Source organism: Muscardinus avellanarius (assembly GCF_963383645.1).
Source record: "Muscardinus avellanarius genome assembly, chromosome: 10".
Lineage (NCBI taxonomy): Eukaryota > Metazoa > Chordata > Mammalia > Rodentia > Gliridae > Muscardinus > Muscardinus avellanarius.
This window is the reverse complement of record NC_137796.1, coordinates 77,736,553-77,753,894: the sequence shown is the minus strand read 5'-3', so window position 1 is coordinate 77,753,894 and position 17,342 is coordinate 77,736,553. Positions and strand designations below refer to the sequence as shown.

The window sequence follows — 17,342 nt, the reverse complement described above, 5'->3', positions numbered from 1 at the left end:
CCAGAGACCAGAGAAGAAACCAGCCCGCATCGTGGTAGTGGAGCTGCGCTGACACCATCTTGCCTCACAGCATCAGGCTCCAGAGAGGAAAGATAAACTAGGAGCTGAGAAAAACAGCTGCGGATCATTTGGGTGTAGTTCAGCAGTTCTTTCAGCACAAAGAGCGTCTAAAGCTCCCAGTGGCCAAGCTCATCATGCCCTCCAGGGACTCAGAGCAGAGCTCAAAGCCAGAGAAGAAATACACCAGCCTCACGGCTGAAAGGGTTGAAACAGCGCCATATTTCCAGCAGTGGTGGAGAGTTCACCATGCCTGGGACAGCTCCAGATCAGTGCACACAACAACCATAAGTGAAATTGTGGCCCCTACAGAAGAAATCCCAGCACTGCACCCCCAGGGACTTGTGCAGCTTTAATAATCTCCCTGGGCCTGAGATTTTGCAGTCCAACCTAGTGAAGGAGTAGTGGTGGCAGAGATACCACACCCTAGTTGCAGCTTCCCATAGGAAAACACCCAGCCCGACACACCTACAGTCACTGCAGCCTCAATTAACTCCCTGGGTCTGAGACTTTGCAATACACCCCAGTCAAAGAGTAGTGGCAATTGAGATAACCACAAACTCAAGATCCAGAAAACACTAAGTGAAGTCGTGGTGACCCGGGAAGAACCCACAGAAGGCACAAACTTCTGAAATCATGGGGAAAAAGTACAATAATGGAACAATGAACGCCCACAACCCCACAATATCAGAACCTGATAACACAGAAACCCAGATATCTCCAAAATATCAAATCAAAAGTATAACTGTAAAAATAATACAGTATTGTGGTACCCCCTGGAAGGTCCAGAGGCCCAGGCCACAAGGTCCCGGCCCCAGGCGGGAGGCACATGCAGGGCCTGCCAGCACCCCACAGAAGGTCTGGAGGCCTGGGGCGCAAGGCCCCCAGCCCCTAGCAGGGGGTGTGCTCAGGCCCACAAGCACCCCCCAAAAGGTCCGGAGGCCCAGGCCATAAGGCCCCTGCCCCAGGCAGGGGGCATGCTTGGAGCCCACCAGCACCCCCTGGAAGGCCTGGGGCCTGAGTAGGAGGCCAAGCCCGAGTTCTGGAGGTCTGGTACCAAACAGGAGGCCCTGCCACAAGCTACAGAGGAACCCAGCACTGCTGTGCTGAGCCAGGCCGTGGTGCACTTAGAACAGCAGATGCTGCTCTGCGTGGTGAGGCTGTTGAAAGGGAGGAAAGAAAAAAATTCATCGCTACTGAGTGCCTGATCCCACAACCTCCTCAAACCACACATGCTGTCTTCTCTTATTTAAAAAAAGGGAAAGAAAAAAGAAATTAAAAATATTGGAGAGGGGTTAAGATGGCCGTGATGGCAACAGGATACTGGAGATGCAGACAAAACATATCCAACTGAACTGGAACTTTTGGAAAAATTCCCCACGAAGGAGGACTGCTTCTTCTCTAGATCATTAAGAATACTAAAAATCACCTGTAAGGAGAGAGTCCAGCATAGACCTAGGAGGATGGTGCTGGCAGCGGTGGCAGTGATGGCAGTGGAGGCTTATATTTGGGAGAAGCAGAAATCTGATCCAACCCATCCTGATCTTCTGAAGAAATTACCCCAAAGGTCGAATTCAACCGTCGCGTAGGCTTAGGAACACTGGACAGCATGCAGTGTCAGAAAAGAGCTTGGGAAAGATTTGAAATGGTAGAGGCAGCAGCAATGACAGCAGCAAGTACTCAGGGGAGGCAGAGATCTGACACAATACACCAGGAACTTTTGAAGAAACAACCCCAGAGGCAGAATATTACCACCACGCACCCTCGAGAACATGGGACAATCTGCTGGGTGAAGAGGGTGCTCAGATCGGAGCCTGCCGAGGGGTGAGGCCAGTGACAGGGACAGCAAAGCTGGGATTGGAGCCCGCCATGAGGCAAGGCCGGTGCTGGGGCCTTCGAGGTGGGGATTGGAGCCTGCCAAGGAGTGAGGCTGGTGCCGGGCCCAGCGAGGCCAGGATCAGAGCCTGCTGTGAAGCAAGGCCAATGCTGGATCCTCTAGGACCAGGATTGGAGCCTGCAGAGGGGTTAGGCCAGTGCAGGGGCGAGCAAGGCCAGGATCGAAGCCTGCTGTGAGGCAAGGCCGGTGCTGGGGCCTCCAAGGCTGGGATCAGAACCTGCTGAGGGGTTAGGCCGGTGCTGGGGCCAGCGAAGCCAGGATTGGAGCCTGCCATGAGGCAAGGCCGGTGCTGGGGCCTCCGAGGCCAGGATTGGAGCCTACTGAGGGGAAAGACTGGTGCTGGGGCCAGCGAGGCCAGGATCAGAGCCTGCTGTGAGGCAAGGCTGGTACTGGGGCCATCGAGGCCATGCTAGGAGCCTGCCATGGGGTTAGGACAGTGCCAGGATCAGTGAGGCTGGGATCAGAGCCTGCCGTGAGGCAACGCTAGTGCTGGGGCCTCCGAGGCTGGGATCAGAGCCTACTGAGGGGTTAGGCCGGTTCTGGGGCCAGCGAGGCCAGGATCAGAGCCTGCGCTGAGGCAAGGCCGGTGCTGGGGCCTCCAAGGCCATGGAGCCTGCTGAGGGATTAGGCTGGTGGCAGGGCCAGCAAGGCCGGGTTCAGAGCCTGCCGTGAGGCAAGGCCAGTGCTGGGGGCCTCTGAGGCCAGGATCGGAGCCTGCTGAGGGGTAAGGCCGGTGCTGAGTCCAGCGAGGCCGAGATCGAAGCCTGCCATGAAGCAAAGATGGAGCTGGGGCCTCCAGGACCAGAATAGGAGCCTGCCAAGAGGTTAGGCCAGTGCCAGGGTCAGCAAGGCTGGGATCGGAGCCTGCCATCACGCAAAGCTGGTATTGGGGCCTCCAAGGCCGGGATCAGAGCCAGCCAAGGGGTTAGTTCAGTGCAGGGGCCAGCGAGGCCAGGATCAGGGCCAGATGCTTCCCCTAATTAGCAAAAGCTAGGAGGAAAGGGGTAACAGGAGGTCGGGTTGTAGAAAAGGCCCTATTGAGAAGCAATTAAGGTGACCAATGAGAGGGGATGGGATGGGGGAGGATGGAACCTCTTTAAAACTCAAGAGGGTGGACTGCCTGTCCCCAACCCTGGGTGGATGGACAGGTGCTGTCAGGGCACCCTTAGGCGACCCCCTCCCCACCCAGAAGGACCCTGAGGTCCAGGACGCCCAGCCCTGACCCTGGGCGGATGGGCAGGCACTGGCGGGGCACCCTTAGGCAAGCCCCTCCCCATCTGGAAGGACCCTGAGGTCCGCGCTGCCTGGCCCTGACCCTGGGCGCATGGGCGGGCATGGGCGGGGCACCCTTAGGAGACTCCCACCCCACACACCTGGAATGAAAAAAAAATTTTCATCATTACCGAGTGTCTGAACCCACATCCTCCCAAAACTACACATACTCTCTTCTCTCTTTTTTTTTTTTTTAAAAAGGGAAAATAAAAAAAGAAAAATATTCGAGAGGGGTTAAGATGGCCGAAGCAGCAGCTAGAATATTGGAGATGCAGACAAAACATATACATCTGAACTGGAACTTTTGGAAAAATTCTCCGTGAAGGAGGACTGAGGCTTCTCTACATCTTTAAGAATCCTGGACATCACCTGTAAGGAGAGAGTCTAGCAGAGACCTAGGAGGAAGGCGGTGGTGGCAGCAGTGGCCGAGATGGCAGTGGAGACTTTTCTTTGGGAGAGGCAGACATCTGATCCAACCCACCCTGATCCTCTGAATAAATTACCCCAAAGGTCAAATGCTACCGTCGCACATACTTTGGAACACTGGACATTGTGCGGTATGGGAAAAGAGCTTGGGAAAGATTTGAAAGGGTGGAGACAGTCGCATTGGCAAGTGGCAAGTACTCAGGGAAGGCAGAGATCTGACATAATACACCTGGAACTTTTGAAGAAATTACCTCAGAGGTGGAATACTACCACCATGCACCTCGGGAACGTGGGACAACCTGCTGGGTGAAGAGGGTGCTCTGATCAGAGCCTGCTGTGAGGCAAGGCAGGTGATGGGGCCTCCGAGGCCAGGATCAGAGCCTGCTGAGGGATTAGGTCGGTGCCGGGGCCAGCGAGTCCAGAATCGGAGCCTGCCGAGGGGTTAGGTCAGTGCCGGGGCCAGCGAGGCTGGGATTGGAGCATGCCTTGAGGCAAGGCCGGTGCTGGGGCCTCCGAGGCCAGGTTCAGAGCCTGCCAAGGGTTTAAGCTGGTGCCAGGGCCAGCAAGGCCAGGATCAGAGCCTGCCGTGAGACAAGGTTGGTGCTGGGGCCTCTGAGATGGGGATCAGAGCCAGCTGACATGTTAGGCCAGTGCCAGAGCCAGTGAGGCTGGGATCGAAGCCTGCTGTGAGATAAGGCCGGTGCTGAGGCCTCCAAGGCTGGGATCGGAGCCTGCCAAGGGGTTAGGTCAATACCAGGGACATCGAGGCCAGGATCAGAGCCTGCTGTGAGGCAAGGCTGGTACCGGGGCCTCCAAGGCCTGGATAGGAGCCTGCCAAGGAGTTAGACCGGTGCCGGGACCAGCGAGGCTGGGATCGAAGCCTGCCTTGAGGTATGGCTGGTACTGGGGCCTCCAAGGCCAGGATTGGAGCCTGCCAAGGGGTGAGGTCAGTGCTGGGGCCAATCAGGCCAGGTTCAGAGCCTGCCATGAGGCAAGGCCGCTACTGAGGCCTCCGAGGCAGGGATTGGTGCCAACCGAGGGGTTAGGCTGGTGCCGGAGCCAGAAAGGTTGGGATTGGAGCCTGCCGTGAGGCAAAACTGGTGCTGGGACCTCCAAGGCTGGGATCAGACTCTGCCGAGGGGTAAGGCCAGTGCCAGGGCCAGCGAGGCCGGGATCAGAAACTGCTGTGAGGCAAGAACGGAGCTGGGACATGCGAGACCAGGATAGGAGCCTGCCAAGCAGTTAGGCCAGTGCCAGGGTCAGCGAGGCCGGGATTGGAGCCTGTCATGAGGCTAGGCCGGTGCTGGGGCCTCTAAGGCCAGGAGCAGAACTAACCAGCTGAGGGGTTAGTTCTGTGTGGGGGCCAGCAAGGCCAGGATCAGGACCTCCCATGAGGCAAAGCCGGTGCTGGAGCCAGCAAGATCGGGATAAGAGTCCCCTGGGTGGCCAGGCCACTACTGGGGCCGTCAAGAGTAGGATCAGAACTTGCAATGCAGCATGCATATAGAAATAGCACATAAAATAAAATCCAGATGCTTCCCCTAATTAACAAGAACTAGGAGGAAAGGGGTAACAGGAAGAGGTCGAGTAGTAGAAAAGGCCCTATTGAGAAGCAATTAAGGTGACCAATCAGAGGGGAGGGGATGGGGGAGGATGAAATATCTTTAAAACTCGTGAGGTGTGTAAACAAATATATCAAAGATAATTACCAATTAAGCATGCGATTGACAGAGGGGGAGGGAATGGGATGGAGATTGGATGAGGACTTATTGGATGATATGTGCTTGTATATCCTCTCAAATCTTGTATTCCAAAGTGATGTATGATTACAAAAAAATAATAAATAAAATATATATATAATAAATAAATAATAAAAAGAAATAAAACTCAAGAGGTACATAAACAAATGTATCAAAGATAATCACCAATCAAGTATGGTATCGAGGGAGGGGGAGGGAATAGGATGGGGATTGGATGAGGTCTAATTAATTTGGTAATTAATTTGTGAGACAGGGTAAGATGGCAGCAGCCCAGCCACCGCAATGAACATGCATTTCTCGGAGAAGCCCTGGACATCAGATTTTGGTTTAATACCTGATTGGGACAACTTAAGGAGACATTTCCAGCTGTGATTTTCTACCTAGAATTCAGGAGAGAGTGGATAACGGTGAGATTAGAAGCAAGAGGACAATGAGGCGCCAGCCACACAAGAAAAATGATATCTGGAAGAACTCTTAACAGCACACCTTGTAAGAAAAATAATCCTGGTGTGGTGGAGGGTGCCCGGAAGACTGGGCGGGAAGCTGGCTGCATGTCCAGGGCAGCTCAGCACAGGGATAGGAAGCCCTCCCACGTGTCCCAGGAGCTCAGAATAGAGACAGGAAGCCCAGCTGTGTGTCCCAGGAGCTCAGCGCAAGGGCAGGAAGCCCTCCCACACGTCCCAGAAGCTCAGTCCACAGGTGGGAAGCCCACCCACGCATCCTGGGAACTCAGGGCACAGAAAGGAAGCCCTCCTGCAAGTCCTGGTTGCTCAGCATACAGGCGGGAAGCCCTCCCCCGCATCCTGGGAGCTCAACACAGGGACAGGAAGCCCAGCCACGCATCCTGGGAGCTCAGTGCATCATTGGAAAGCCCAGCCGTGCATCCCAGGAGCTCATCCCTCAGGTGGGAAACCCAGCTACCACCACTCACACTGGGGAATTTGGGACAACATGCTATGTGAATAAGGTGTTCAGAAAAGAACTGAGAAGGCTGTGGCAGTGGCAACAGTGGTTAGTAGTGGGTAGAGGCAGAGATTCAATCCAATCCACCTCATAAGTTTAAAGAAATACCCTCAAAGGTATACAGCTACTACTGCATATGCTCAGGAATTGTGGAAAACAAACTGTGGAAAAGGTGTTCAGGAGAGAACCGAGATGGCAGCAGAGGCAGCAGCAGTGGTGGTGACCAGAATTTGGAGGGGAAGACAGATCCAGTCCAGTCTACCTTGAACTTTTGAGGAAATCTCCCCAAAAGTAGACTGCTCCTGCAACACATGCTTGGGAATTCTGGACAACATGTTAAGTGGTAAAAGTGTTTGGAGAGTTTCAGAGGGAGTCCCATGTAGTCAGGATGGGCTGCCACGCTGCGTGTACTAGGAGTCATCGGCCCTCATGGTCACCACGCTCCCCTGTGCAGAGCGGGAGGCCAGGGTGCATGTGGAGCAGCAGAGCCTGCTCTCCAAAGTGAAGCTGTGGACCTCTGCCTTTGAAGGGAAGACAAAATTCATTGACACTTAGGTATTTGAGGTCACAGCTTTCGCAAAAGACATATACTACTCTCTCATGTTTAAAAAGAAAAATTGAAGAGCTCCAGGCAAGGTGGCACATGCTTGTAATCCCCACATTTGGGAGGCGGAGACAGGAGGATAGCCCAGGTTCGAGGCCAGCCTCACTGGCTTAAGAGACCCTACTTCAAAATAAAAATATATTTTAAAAATAGGTCTCCGGGAGTATAGCCCGGAGGTAGAAGGGTATCCAGGAACCTCAGTACCACCAAAAAAAAAAAAAAGTAGAAAAAGGGAACATCTGTAGATGACCTCCTCATAGTTACAGAGACCAGAGCCTGATGCACAGCAAGGCTGGTACCGGGCCCTCTGAGGCCAGGATAGGAGCCTGCTGGGTGGCTAGGCCAGTGCAGGGGCCAGAAAGGCCAGGATCAGAGCCTGCCATGAGGCAAGGCTGGTAATGGGGCCTCCAAGACAGGGATCAGAGCCTGCCAATGGGTGAGACTTGTGTTGGAGCCAGTGAGACCGGGATCAGAACCAGCCATGAGGCAAAGCTGGAGCTAGGGCCTCCAAGGTCTGCCAAGGGGTGAGGCTGGAGCTGGGGCCAGTGAGGCTGGGATCAGAGCCTGTCGTGAGGCAAGGCTGGTGCTGGGGCCTCAGAGGCCAGGATCGGAGCATACCATGAGACAAGGCCAGTGCTTGGGCCTCCGAGGCTGGGATTAGAGCCTGCCAAAAGGTGAGGCCAGTGCTGGGGTCAGCATGGCTGGGATTGGAGCCTGCTGTGAGGCAAGGCCAGTGCTGGGGCCTCCAAGGCCGTAATTGGAGCCTGCCAAGGGGTGAGACCAGTGCCGGGGCCAGCAAGGCCGGGATCAGAACTTTCCGCGAGGCAAGGCTGGGGCTGGGGTTTCAGAGGCTGGGATCGGAGTCTGCCGAGGGTTGAGGCCGGTGCTGGGGCCAGCAAGGCAGAGATCAGAGCCTCCCATGAAGCAAGGCTGGTGCTGGGGCCTCCTAGGCCAGGATCGAAGCTTGCCAAGGGGTAAGGCCAGTGCTGACAGTGAGGTCAGGATTGGGGCCTGCTGTGAGGCAAGGCCAATGCTGGAGCCTCGGAGGCCAGGATCAGAGCCTGCTGAGGGATGAGGCTGGTGTCAGGGCCAGTGAGGCCAGGATTGGAGACTGCCATGAAGCATGGCCAGTGCTGGGGTCTCCAAGGCCGGGATCGGAGCCTGCCTTGTGGCGAGGCTGGTCCTGGAGCCAGAAAGGCCGGGATTATTGCCTGCCATGTTGTGAGGCTTTAGCTGGAGCCAAAGAGGCTGGGATAGGAGCTTGCCTTAAGGTAAGGCCTGTTCTGGGGCCTCTGAGGCCAGGATGGAGCCTGCCATGAGGCAAGGCTAGTACTGGAGCCAGCGAAGCAGGATTAGAGTCTGTCGGGTGGCCAGAATGGTGCTGGGGCCTTCAAGAGTGGGATCAGAATTTGCATTGGGGTATACACAAAGAAATATCACAGAAAACAAAAAAAATCAGATGCTTTCCCTAATATGCAAAAACTAGGAAAAATGGGTAATAGGAGGAAATCTGATTGAAGAAGGGGCCCTATGGAGGAGCAATTAAGGTGAACAATCAGAGAGAATGGAATGGGGGAAGATGGAATCTCTTTACAACACATGATGTATGTAAACAAATATATCAAAGTTAATTACTAAATCAAGTATGGGATTGACGGAGGGGGAGGGAGTGGGATGGGGATTGGATAAGGGCCAATTGGATGATGTGTGCTTGGAAATCCTCAAAAGTCTTGTATTCCATTGTGATGTTTCCCTAAAATGCACCAATAAAAATATATTTTAAAATATCAAACATTTAATAAAAGAAATTAATTTGTGAGGAAAAAGAAAAGAAAGCTCAGTTCCAGATGGCTTCAATGCTAAATTTTACCAAACATTTAAAGAATAGCTAACACCAAATCTTCACAAACACTTCCAAATTTAGAAAAATAGTAAATACTTCTAAATTCATTCTATAGTTCCAGTATTACTGTGATACAAAAACCAGATGATTGTATAAAAAAGGAAAACTGCAAATAAATATGTCCTGACAGGAATGCAAAAGCACCACAGCTAATGTGGGAAATATTTTATCAGTTCCTTAATATGTTAAGTACATAAATGCTTATAATTCAGCAATTCCACCCCCAAGTATATGTCCAGAAGTACTGAAAACAAGTGTTCAAACACAATATTGGACATAAATTAATGATATCACTATTTACAATGACCAAATGTAGAAATAATATAAATATCCATCTACTAATTAATAAATATACAAAATGCATTAAATAGATATATTGTTCATTGAAATAACATAATAATACATGTTTTACTTGAAAACATTACTTTATCAAAAATGCCAGTAACAGAAGACCACATGGTCTATTATTTTAATTCTGTGAGCTGTCCAGAATAGGCACATCCACAGAAACAAAGTATATTGGTGGTTGTTTAGGACAAGTGGGTTAATGTTGAAAGTGAAAATCCAAAAGTTTTCTTACTGAAGAAAAATGTTCTATAATTTACAGTGGTGATAGGTGCACAAGTGTTTGAAAGTACAAAATCACTGAGTTCTATATTTTAAGTAGATGAATTATATAGCATGTGGAATTATATCTCTAAAAATTATTTTTAAGGGAGGCCAAGAGAGAGAGAGAGAGAGAGAGAGAGAGAGAGAGAGAGAGAGAGAGAGAGAGAGAGAGAAGAAATAGTTTACCTACCTACTGATAAAAACAATGGATCAAAAAAATCGAACTTTAGGAGCTTCTTTGTTTGGGCCACAAAGGGATCATGTGGGTTGTTGAGAGAATCAACATTCACTCCAAATGATGTGGCAGTGATCACATCCATGCTATAGGCCCCAAAGATGCTGAGTAGAAAAAGAAATGCAAAATTAAACCTTGCACCTCTTTTCAGTCCTGCTACCTGTGAAGAAAGAAGTGAGCCAAGATGTCCATCAATAGATGAATGGATTACAAAACTGTAGGATAAGTACACAATGGAATTTCACTCAGCCATAAAAAAACACAATTACATCATTTACAGGGAAATGGATGGAATTGGAGGACATTATGCCAAGTGAGATTAGTCAGTCACAAACAATAAGAAAGCAGATGCTTTTCCTAATATGTGAAAGCTAAGAAGAAATGGTCATAGGTGGAACTCTAGATGAAAAAGGAGATTCTATAGAGAAGCAAATAAGACAACCTAACTGAGGGGATGTTAGGGGGAAGAAGGAAACTCTCCAAAGCACATGATGTACTTAAACATATCAAAGTCAACCACTATGCCAAACATGGGAAGGAGGAATGGGGGGGGGATGCAGTAGGGGCTAACTGGGTGATGTGTGCATGTATATCTACACAAGTTTTTGCCACATTATGATATATAAATACAATGCACCAATAAAAAATAAAAAATAAAAAAGAAGTGAGAATAAATTTATATGACCAGGCAAGATAGTCAGACCCTCACATTGTCAGAATTACCTGCTGGACCATGTGATGAGCCTGTGCTCCTATCACATTCACTTGTGAGCTCCTTATCACATGCAAATGGCACAGCTTCCCTGTGCTAGAGGTGATGGAGACATTCAGGTGAGTTAAACTCACCTCTGAACTCAAGGAACAAAATCACAGAGACATAGAGACTCATAATCAGACAAATTACAGCAGTATGAGTGGAATGTGGACATTAATAGAAGTGTAAACACTGAGCATCAGCAAGACAGGTGGAGAAATTGACTCTTCTTAGGGGACTCAATTAAAGTTACCTTGACCTATGTCTTGCCCAAGCACAGTATCTCCTCTGAACTGATTTTTCCTCAGTCCATCATGCTACACCAACATCCTCTTCTGAGCCTCAGGAACATCATCCTTACTTCTCCATACCCTTGCTACAGCCCTGGAGAAAACTTTTCTTTCCCAGGTCCAAGGATCGAAGGTTTTCCTGAAGGAAGAGTCATTACTGTGCCATGTAAGAACTAAGACTATTCCCATTAAAATCAATAATAAATCAGACAATGATTTTAAATGGCAGAACAGAGGGAGTCTGCAAATTCCAGCTGTTTTATGATTTGGAATTGAACCAAGAGATAATACTTGCAAGAGAAGAAACAGAGTCTGAACTCAGAAGAAGAAATACAGTTATAACTTTAGCTGCATCAGAAGATCCACAAAGAGCAGATGTCTGAAAAGACCTCTGTGCATCTAATCTGGTGAATGAGGAGCTGAGGTGGGGGCCATTGGATGATCCCATGCTGGAGCTGGCAGCTGTGTTAAACTATTCCAGCCAGCAGTTAGACATGTCTAAATTTGGAGTCTATGCCTTGGAAATCCATATTCAAAGGCACAGAAGTCTCCAGGTCCTGCAGAGATAATTTTCACTGAGGGGAGTTGGTGTTATTGCCCTTTTAGTGGAATCCTTGGATGGCCCTGCAATCCAGATGTTCAACAGAGATCAGCATCCACTTGTCCATCAGAGTGTGTTGATAGAATCTCTCCAAAGTGGCTAACAGTTTCAAAGTTCCAATCAAACCTAGACCCCTACTGCAAATCCAGTAGTGTAATTTATCACATAAACAGAACTAATGACAAAAACCATATTATTATCTCAACAGACTCAGAAAAAAGCATTTGTCAAAATCCAGCACCCATTTATGATAAAAAAAAAACATTAAAGAAATTAGGGATAGAAGGAACTTACCATAATATATAAAGGCAATATGTGATAATCCAATGCCAAAATCATGAATAGGGAAAACTGAAAGCATTTGCTCTAAAATCAGAAACAAGGGAAGAATGTCCACTATCCCCACTCATATTCAATATTATTTTTGAAATCTTATCCAGCACAATTTGGCAAAAGAAGAAAATTAAAGAGATACAAATAGACAAAAACAAAGAGAAATTATCTTTTTCAGGTGATATGACTCTATACTTAGAAGATCCAAAAATAATAATAAAACATTATCCAGAAGAATTCCAGTGCTGAAACACCATTTCATCAAAATGTCCAGGTACTATATTAACATATAACAATTAAAAGCTTTTCTATACACAAACCCACTGAAAAGGAAATCCAGAAGGAATTCCATTCACAATAGCCTTAAAAAAGTATGTAGGAGCCAGCCATGGTGCTGCACACTTGTAATCCCAGTATTTGGAAGGCCAGGCAGGTGGATCACAGATTTACACAGCCAAACTCAGACTTAGTGAGGCCCTCCACAACTTAGTGAGACTCTGTTTCAAAATAAAGAATAAAAAATAGGGCTGGTGCTATAACCCAGAGATAGAATGTCCCTGGGTTCAATCCCCAATACCACAAAAAAGTACTTAGGTACAAATGCAACCAAAGAGGTAAAATATTTCCTCAATGAAAATGATAGAACACTGAAGAAAGAAATTGAAAAACGCAGAAGATGGAAAGACCTCCCCATTTCTTGGTAAAGCAGAATAAATATCATGAAAATAGCCATACTACCACAAACAAGCTACGGATATAATACAATTCCTAATACAATACCAATTTCATTCTTCACTGAGCTAGAAGAAAGAAACAGTCCTAAAATTTATATGAAGGGATAAAAGAGTCAGAATATCCAAAGAAATCCTGAGCAATAAGAACAATACAAGAAGGAATCAGTACGTAAATTCAAATTAAGTTATAGAAATACAGTAACAAAAATCACATGGTACTGACAAAAATCAGACACATAGATTAATGGAATGGAATAGAAGAGAAAAATAAATTAGATAAAAGAGGAGAGGAGAAGATAGAAAGAAGAGAACAAATCCTTATATGCATAGTCAGTTGATTTTTGCAAAGTGCCCTACACATATGCTTAGTTGGAAAAGACACCCTTTTCAAAAAAAAAGGTATTGGAAAAACTGGATATTCATATGTAGAGAAATGAAAGTGGGCCTCCATCTCTTGCCCTGAACAAAGTCAACTCAAAAGGGTTCAAAAACATTAGAAATTATGCCGGCATGGTGGTGCACACTTGTAATCCCAACATTTGGGAGGCTGAGACTGGGATATCATGATTTGTGAACAGCCTCAGCTACATAGTGAGACCCTTTGCAACTCAGTGAGGGCCAGTGTCAAAATAAAGAATAAAAAATAGGGCTGGAGGTGTAGCTCAGTGGTAGAATGCCTCTGGGTTCTATCTCCAGTACCACACACACACACACACAAAAAAAAATAGAAATTAAATCAGAAATTCTTCAGCACGTAGTCACTGGTAGAGACTTCCTCAACAAGAAAATAAAATTGAGAATTAATAAATGGGATTTCATCAAATTAAAAAATTTCTGTATAGCAAAGTATACAATCAAGAATTTAATGAGAGAGCCAAAAGATTGGGAGAAAATTCTTCAAAGCTACTCTTATGATAGAATACTATATCTAGAATATTCTAGAATAAGGAACTCAAAAAATTAATTCCAAAAAATGGGCTACAGAAATGAATAAACACTTCCAAAATTAAGAAACACAAATGGCTCAGAATGTGAAAAAATTTTCAACATCATTAGCAATCAGGAAAATGCAAATCCAAACTACCCTGAGATTTCATCTAACCACGATTAGAATGGCTGTCATCCAGAATACAAACAATAATAAATGCTGGAAAGGATGTGTGGAAATAGAAATTATTTTACATTATTGGTAGTATCATAAACTAGTACAACCTTCATGGCAATCAGTATGGTGATTACTGAAAAGATTAAGAATGTAACCAACGCATAACCTAGCCATACCTCTTGTAGGTACCTTTCCAAAAGAATTTCTGTTAGAAAGCCATAATAATAAATGCATGCTCCCCTTTATCAAATCACAACTCAAAATAGGCAAATTATATGGGAAAAAGTATGCTCACGACAAATATATAGATAACAAAAATGTGGCATATACACAAAATGGAATTTTACTCAGCCATAAGGAAGAACAAAATTATGTCATTTGCAGGAAAAAGGGTGAAACTAGAGAATATCATATGAGGTGAGACCAGCCAGTCTCTGAAAACGAAGGGTCATATATTTTCTCTGGTATGTGGAAGCTAGAATAAAATAGGAGACAAAAGAGACTTCAGTAAAGTGAAGGGAAAAACCCATAGAATCATGAGAAAAGATTGGAGGAGGAAATTGGGGAGGAGGAAAATGATGACTGAGGAAGAGAACAGTTCAAATAAGGATAGGTCTATTTAAGATTTCACTACCAATCTCACTAATATATATGGGGAGGAAGAACAAAATTGGGAGGGGTTGGTATGGAAAGGAAAATATGCTATGTGGTGAGTGCATGTATGTTTCTTGAATCTCATTATTATGTAAAATTATACTATCGATAAAAAATTTTTAATGAATAACAAATCAATCCAAAATGAATATAGCAATATGTGAGGTAACTAATCACATGTCCCAGTCTGCCTAGGACACTCTGAGTTTACACCTGTTGTTCCTGTGTAATTAAAAGTGTCTAAAAAAATAAAAATGCCCCCACTTGCATAATTAATGATACTGATATTCTACACTTATCCTTTCTACAGCCTTATTTCTTTTTACTTTAGAGGAAGGAAAATTGGTGGGGATTCTAATACTGAGCATTCTCCTCATATTCTTATCAAAAGCAGAGTTTTAAGTTGTTCCGAGTTCCACATTGTAACTTTCCTGTCCTGTTACCTGCCTCTCACTAGGTATCAAGCACTTTCTTCTCCCACTATTCCCTAGTCTCAACAACTCCCAATGTAGATATGAGTATGTTTCTCTTTTATAGAGTATTTATTTTGTCATCTAAGGACATTCAAGTTGAAAGGTAAAAGCTAAACTAACCCTGGCTCCTATACACAAAGGAGGGGCACTTTTTTCACACAGCTCTGCCTACTCCTGGAGCCACCTGTTCTTGGGTGGCCCATTGAAGTCTTAACTCCACACCTCAGCTTCTCTGTGGTCAGTGGAGTAACTCAACAGTGAAGAATTTATCTCCCTTGCAGGCAACTAGAGTATGCTGTGACTCAACTTTGAACTCCAGTGGTTACACCGATACTTACTCTTTCATGGTGACAGGCTTGCCTTTGTCTGCTTCTCGCCTCAGGTTTTCAACCAACACATCTCCATACTTATCAATGATGGGGAACATCTAAGCACAAAACATAAAACCATCTACAGTTAAACATGAATAATCAAATCCTGAAAAGATAAGACATTGATAAACATGAAGTAGTATGTGACATTTTACAATAAAATTTAGAGAGATTAATGTAGGACATAGAGACAAAACACCATTCTTAGGAATCACTTTCTCAGAAGACCAACACTTGCAAAGGAAATATGACTTCACTTTGAACCTGACCCCCTGATTCATTCTTTAAGCTTTTAATAAAAGTCCTCTTATTTTCTAACCTCCTTGAGTTTTCCACTGGTGAATGTTGGAGATAACACCATTCTAATTCTCTTCCATTCTTCATCTTCAGATATGAAGATGGCTTTCTTCATAAATCCCATTGGACCAAATTCCTAAAATTAAAAAACAAAAGATAATTCATCTCAAAATTTGGCAATGTTTACAGTTGTGTAACATCCTAAGCAAACATCACTTTTTAGTTTAGTTTAGTTTAGTTTAGTTTAATTTAGTTTAGTTTTTGTGGGTCTGGGTATGGAACCCAGGAGCATTCTACCTCAAAGATACACCCCCTGCCTATTTTTTATTCTTTATTTTGAAACAGGGCCTCATTAGTAAGGCCCTCATTAAGTTACGGAGGGCCTTACTAAGTAGTTGAGGCTGTCCACAAACCACGATCCTCCAGTCTCACCCTATTGAATGCTGGGATTACAAGAGTGCATCACAATTCCTGGCTCACTTTTTTTAAATAAAATTTTATTGGTGCATCATAGTCATACATCTTAATGAGATTTTAAAAACTTGTGGAGATATACATGCACACATCACACAGTCACTCCCTACAGTGTCCCTAAGCCATCCCTCCCCATACCTCCTTCCCATACTTGGTTTCCTGATTAACTTTGATAAGTTTGGGGTTTTTTTTTCCATATATGGTCAAGTTATTTTTGACAAGGTTTTCAAGAACATTGGTGAAGAAAATAATATTCTTTTCACTAAATATAGTTGAAAAATAATAACTACATTTAAAAGAATAAAATTGGGCCCTTACCTAACACCATATACAAATATTAACTCAAAACAGATAAAAGACCTAAATGTAAATCTTAATACTATAAAAATTTTAGAAGAAAACCTGGGACATAAAACTTCACAACAGATGGACTTCTGGGAAGATGGAGATGGAGCAAAATGGGGCTTATGAGCCCTGCTAACAACCAATCTCTATTACCACAAAATCAGCGCCTTTCATAGCCAGAAAACACCATCAGAAGAGAAACAGAAAATGTAATTGTAAGGGACAGAGAAAAAGAGGGCTGGAAAAACGAAACACCAGAAGCCAGACCGCAGTGCTGCAGCCGGAGCCGCAGCATGAAATGGCGGGCGCCATTTTGCCTTGCAGCACCAGGCTCCAGAGAGGAAGGTAACTCATAACAGAGCTCAGAAACCAGAGAGGAGATACGCCGGCCTCATGCCCGAGAACGCGCCAGAAGCGCCTTACTGCTGGCGGCAGTGGCGAGTTCACCAGACAGCACCAGACCAACTCACTCAACGGCCCACCAAGTTCCAGAGAGGAGCGGCGGACATTGAGCCGAGGTGAGCCGCTGCGGAACAGCCGGGCGGGATTCAGCAAATTTCTCGGTGCAGGGATCAGCTAAAGCTCCCAGGGGCTGGGCTCAGTGCACCCTGCACGGACTCAGAGTGGAGTTCAAAATCAGAAAAGAAATACGCCAGCCTCACGGCCGAGGGCGTAGCAACGGCGCCATATTGCTACCGATGGCAGCAGCAGCGAATTCACCGAGTCCATGACAACTCCATCTGCGCACTAACAGTGAGTCAAATTGTGGCCCCTAGAGGAGAAATCCCAGTACTGTACTCCTAGGGACTTGACCCAGTGGGGGAGTGGTGGTGGCAGAGATATTAAACCATAGGAGAACGCCCAAACTGGCACCCCCCATGGTCTAAAGCAGCCTCGATTGACTCCCTGGGTCGGAGACTCTGCAATACAACCCAGTAAAGGAGTAGTGGGGACTGAGATACCACAGACTCGAGATCCACAGCACCTTAAGTGAAGTCGTAGTGACCTAGGGAAGAACCCAGAGAGGGCACAAACTTCCAAAATCATGGGAAAGAGGAATAACAATGGGGCAATGAATGCCCACAACCCCACAACATCAGACCTTATAAAACAGAAATTCAGAGATTTATAGAAGAGCAAATCAGGAAAATAACTGTAGAAATAATAGAGGTGTTTCAAAAAGAA

The 17,342-nt window shown here is 46.1% G+C and overlaps 1 protein-coding gene across 1 annotated transcript in view; it reads right to left on the bottom strand.

The window, feature by feature from the left end:
- LOC308268737 (cytochrome P450 3A2-like) overlaps nucleotides 1–17,342 on the bottom strand; it is a gene marked incomplete at its 3' end in the record, with an annotated part of 78,396 nt that overhangs the window by 30,890 nt on the left and 30,164 nt on the right. Inside the window, exons 4-6 of the mRNA XM_080703845.1 lie at nucleotides 15,361–15,474; nucleotides 15,009–15,097; nucleotides 9,682–9,830 (exon numbers count right to left, since the gene is read on the bottom strand). Coding sequence (XP_080559971.1) covers nucleotides 9,682–9,830; nucleotides 15,009–15,097; nucleotides 15,361–15,474 — 352 coding nt within the window. The remainder of the gene's footprint in view (nucleotides 1–9,681; nucleotides 9,831–15,008; nucleotides 15,098–15,360; nucleotides 15,475–17,342) is intronic.